The 4,654-nt window shown below is 35.4% G+C and overlaps 1 protein-coding gene across 1 annotated transcript in view; it reads right to left on the bottom strand.

Annotated features, from left to right (window-relative positions):
• Positions 1 to 163: 163 nt before the first annotated feature.
• pspc1 (paraspeckle component 1) overlaps positions 164 to 4,654 on the bottom strand; it is a 7,621-nt gene continuing 3,130 nt past the window's right edge. The window contains exons 8-10 of the mRNA XM_024294489.2: positions 3,520 to 3,577; positions 1,260 to 1,396; positions 164 to 1,126 (exon numbers count right to left, since the gene is read on the bottom strand). Coding sequence (XP_024150257.1) covers positions 953 to 1,126; positions 1,260 to 1,396; positions 3,520 to 3,577 — 369 coding nt within the window. The 3' untranslated portion in view covers positions 164 to 952. The remainder of the gene's footprint in view (positions 1,127 to 1,259; positions 1,397 to 3,519; positions 3,578 to 4,654) is intronic.

The raw sequence follows: 4,654 nt of genomic DNA, 5'->3' as shown, positions 1-4,654 counted from the left end.
AAAAAAATTTAAAAAAAATTGTGATAGATATATATATATATATTGGACAAACATAAACATTTAGAAATAATAGTTTCATCCTCCAAAAATTAACTTATAATTACATCAAAACTGACTAAATGAAAAAAATAAAATAAAAATGAACCCAGAGAGAAATCCCTTGTGGTTTCCAGCATGCACAATTCACACCACCATCATCTTTTATTAAAACAACACAAATCTTTCTTACAAAAATGGCTTTGGAGTGATTTTCTTTAAAACATTTAAACTTCAGAATGTAAAAACAAACAGCAGCTTTTCTCTGCATTCATGACTCTGTTCAGTTCATGTGAAACCAACATCAGTTCACGTCGTAAACCAACCAGACCATCAATAACCAGCTGAAACTAAGTCAAATTCATACTTTAAACATTTTTCTGTAAACAAACTTTCTATTTTTTTCTTTAAATTCTTAACCGTTAAATACAGGAAGCTACAGAGAAACACACAGATGGAAGGTTCACAGTCAAAGGATAAAAAAAAAAATAGTTTTTAGGTTTTAAAGGTTAATGATGGCAAACAAATACTGCAAAAACATTAATTTACGGTTTAAAACTGCGTACCTGAAGCGTCAGCTGCACTAATGAGGACGAAGGTTTCAGGTTTATGTTGAGCTGTTGGCTTCAGAAAACAGCAGGAAGCTGCAGGATTTCTCCTTAAATGTGTGAACGGCGTTTCTTCAAAGGTCAAGTAGTGTTTCCTGGATATGTCAACTGTAACATGATGTTTTTTCAAAATAAGAGTCTGTCAAAGAAGTCCGTCTCTTCTTTAGCAAAATAAAACAACCGTTTGTCGAACGGGAATTTTTTAAAACACTGGAGACATGATCCTCTGAAATCTAAAAGTGGGATTTGATGTAGAACAAACGGAGGTTTTTGTGCTGGAGTGTAACAGAGTCCAGATGGCGGAATGGTCAGTATCTGCGCCGTTTGCTGTTGGGGCCGTCAAAGAGGCCTGTGGCGGGACCGCCCCTCCCAAACCCAGCCGGCGGTCCGACCTGAGAGCCCAGAGGCTGCTGGTGCTGCTTCGGAGACTCCACCTCCGGTCGGCCTGCAGCCACTCCCCCCTGAGCGTAGCGCTCGTTCCGCTGAGGGACCGCCGGGGTTTCAGGGAAACGTTGGATTGTGTGGCGTCCCGGAGTAAAACGAGAGAGAAGGGAACACCACGGTTAGTCACCTCCTCCTTTCCGTAGAGCAACGCTTCCGCCCCTCATACGTTACCATGGCTCCATTCTCCGACATCATCGGTGCGCCCATGTTCGACGCCCCCTCTGCACCAATGGCGGCTCCCCTTCCACTCACGCCCATCATCTGAGTCTGGTTAGAGGCGGAGCCCGAGGAGGCCTGGTTATAGCCATCTACACGCACAACAACGGAGCGTCACTCAGCAGATAGACGGTTTCTTGTGTTCAGAAAATTAGCCTTGATAGCTGCAATTGTGTCTCTAAAGCAACTCAGGAGCAGGGAGGGGAAGTGGGGCGGGGTTGCCCCACACCAACTCAGAGGTGAATTTCTAATGAACTCCTGCAGAAACTATGTCCTAGAAAACCACATAGATTCGTTGATTTTGGCTTTAAAGCGTCATTAAAAATATCACTGGGAATACTTAGAAAATAGATCAAAAGATGATCAGAGACTTTAACGGATCACTGATGGATCCGAGTGGGAATCTGAACAGAACGGGAATGATTAGACTGATCCACGGATTTGAAAAGTCTTCCAAAGACAGTTGAAATACAAGAGATTTGGTAAAGTAAGACGGGCTTAAAAACGATAAAATCAAGATAAAACTAAATCTAAAAAAAAGAAACAATAGTTTTTAAAAAGTAAAAAAATGTTTTGAGCTTAATTAAATAAGCCTCAGAATTTAAAGATTATAAACATTTTTCTGTAATATTTCAACATTTTCATAAATTTAAAACCAATTAAAGTATAAATTAATTATACGTATATATAAACATTTAAATAAACCAAAGTTGTGCATCCTTGAAACGTGTTTTATAAGAAAGGATTTAAATGTGTTTCCATTTTATGCTCGAGTTGTGAACTAGAATCCTCTTAAAAATCACCAGAATTGAGTCAAGTTTTCTCTTTTAATAATAAAAAAATAAACACACTTCACAAAAAAATAGGAAAAGTAGCTTGAAAGCAAACAGGAAAAAAAAAGAGAAAATTTGGAGAAAAGGAAAGGACTGCACATCACCGTCAAGGTAATAGGACCACAATGCATTGCGGTCGAACACTATTTTGCAAAAAAAATTGTGTTTAAATGTAATTTTTAACAAACCAATATTTTCATCATCAGAACACAAGGGAGTCACAAAAAGATTGACTTGATTTTCACCTTGTGAAATCAGTGACATCATATCTGGAGTTAAAGTAGTGAATATGGTGTCCGAATGGCTTTAAAAATCTATGTAACTATATAGTCCTGTACTATATAGTATTATAGTAGTTGGGGATTAGGGGGGTTCTGACATAGCCATAGTTTTATGATCATTAGTGGAGGATTTTTGACACAAGTTCAGGTTTTATCTTGTCTAGCTCTGCTCACAGGATCACTAAAGTCAAACTTAAACAGTTCTAAAATGAACCCAAACACAATGTAAGGGTTAAATCTCTTCTTTAGCTTCTGTGAGAAGTAGTTCTGTGAGGCCTCATCACCTAAATAAAAGCAGAACAAGGTTTTTTCTTCACCGGAGACTGATGTAGCCCTCAACTGTAATCAACGTTCATCAAGTCTGGAGATAATTTTCATCAATTTAATCATTTTACAGCCTACATGTAGTGATTAACTTTAACAACCTAAAGATTGTTTCTTTGAAAAGTGGAAAAAGCTCCTCTGGAGTCTCATTTGGAAATCTATTCAAAAGAATTTAATGTGAAAAAGGAGAAAAAAACTAAAGGAACCAAATCCTTCAGAAGACTGTTGCACTGAAGGAAACAAAGTATGCTGCCATCTTGTGGTTGGATCTGGTATTGCAGCTACAACTATAGGATTTATGACGCTCCAATAATGATGTGAGGTCAATTATACCACCATGCTGAAGAATTGTATACAAAAAAAAAAAATAAAAAAAAATATTTGAGTGGATTTAAATAAAAACATTTAGGATTTAAAGTCTCAAAACTTATAAATACAGTGAGGTATGTCACTAAACACAGTCAATTCTCCGTCTATTTATCAATAAGGTGATGTGTAATCTGGATAACTTTAGTTCTACAAACTTGTATGAGCTACAAGCTTAGTCCCCAGCCCTTTATTTATCACCTGACGTGAATAAATGATCACTTATAACCTAAAACAAAGTAAAAACTGAAGTTTTACAGTCAAATCTGTGAACTGATGAGGATAAAAGCAACAAAAATATTCAAATATTGTTTCTAAACTCCTATAAATTAACTTTAAAAAATACTTTCAGCTTCGACTGATTGTTTTACCCCCCAAAAAAGACAAATTTCACTACAATTACACCCGTACCTCCTACATTTACGGCTCCACGAGGGCCCAGCTCCCCCACTCTCATTTCCTGTTCCCTCTGGAAGAAAAACAGCTTTCAGGGGAAAACAGCTAAAGACAAACCATCAGTGAACTGCACACCAGCCAGATTTAATGAAAATAAAAAATCATCTGTAACATTTGTTATCAGGTTTAAGGATCAAACACAAGAGAGCTGCTGTCAGTTCAGAGAATCTTTAAAAAAAATCATTTAAAAACACAATAATTTTAATAAATAATTGTTATTTTTTTATATTTCAGTTCATGAAAGTGGACTCTGTTCTGTAGATCATTGAGATATGACTAAAAAAATGAATAAAAATTACTCAAAAAGGACAAATTATGAATTAAATATTAACTAAAAATATCAAACTGATAAAAACTTCAGTCACAAATAATAAAATTAAACTAAATCTAATTTTACAATCATTCGTTCAAACAATTTTAGCTTTTAACTCAGAAGTGTTTTTCAGACAGTTGACCTCATACTCTACACGAGGAAGTTGGACGTTCAGTTGAACAAACGAAGAAAAACTTAAAATATTTTTAAATTCAAAGAACTTGGATGCTTTTACAAACTTCATCCACATCAGAGAAAGCTCAATGATTACACAATATTATCGTTATTGGAGGTTATTTACCTCAAAAAGTCATTTCTACTGATAGGTCATGGTGATCACTTGAACGTGATGTCCTTGAACGCATCAGGGACTTAGAAGCAGATGGTTGTTTTAAATAAGACTTTTAAACATTGAAGAGTAACCAAACCTTGAATCAACTTTTTTGTCTGTTGACCTCTATAAATGGGGCTTTATTTTTGACAAAATAAACTTGTTTAATTCCTGAAAATAGTAATAAAAAAAATAAAAACAAAAAATCATTATCCATATGGATCACTAGCCACAGTTTGGCCAAACATTTTTATGTTTAAAGATGTGCAAGTGTATATTTGTGCATATAGGTGTTCTCAAATATATGTTTTAAAGCTTTTCAATAAAGTTATTTTAGGCCTTTATATTCTTGTTTTTTTTTTACTGATCTGAAAAACGATCCGAACAGCAACCCAGCAGCTCAAAGGAAATAGAAAAGTTTGGAAACTTAAAAGAAAATGTTCAGG

Source organism: Oryzias melastigma, linkage group LG2 (assembly GCF_002922805.2).
Source record: "Oryzias melastigma strain HK-1 linkage group LG2, ASM292280v2, whole genome shotgun sequence".
Taxonomy (NCBI): Eukaryota; Metazoa; Chordata; class Actinopteri; order Beloniformes; family Adrianichthyidae; genus Oryzias; species Oryzias melastigma.
The sequence above is the reverse complement of the archived record's forward strand: the minus strand, read 5'-3'. Positions and strand labels throughout refer to the sequence as shown.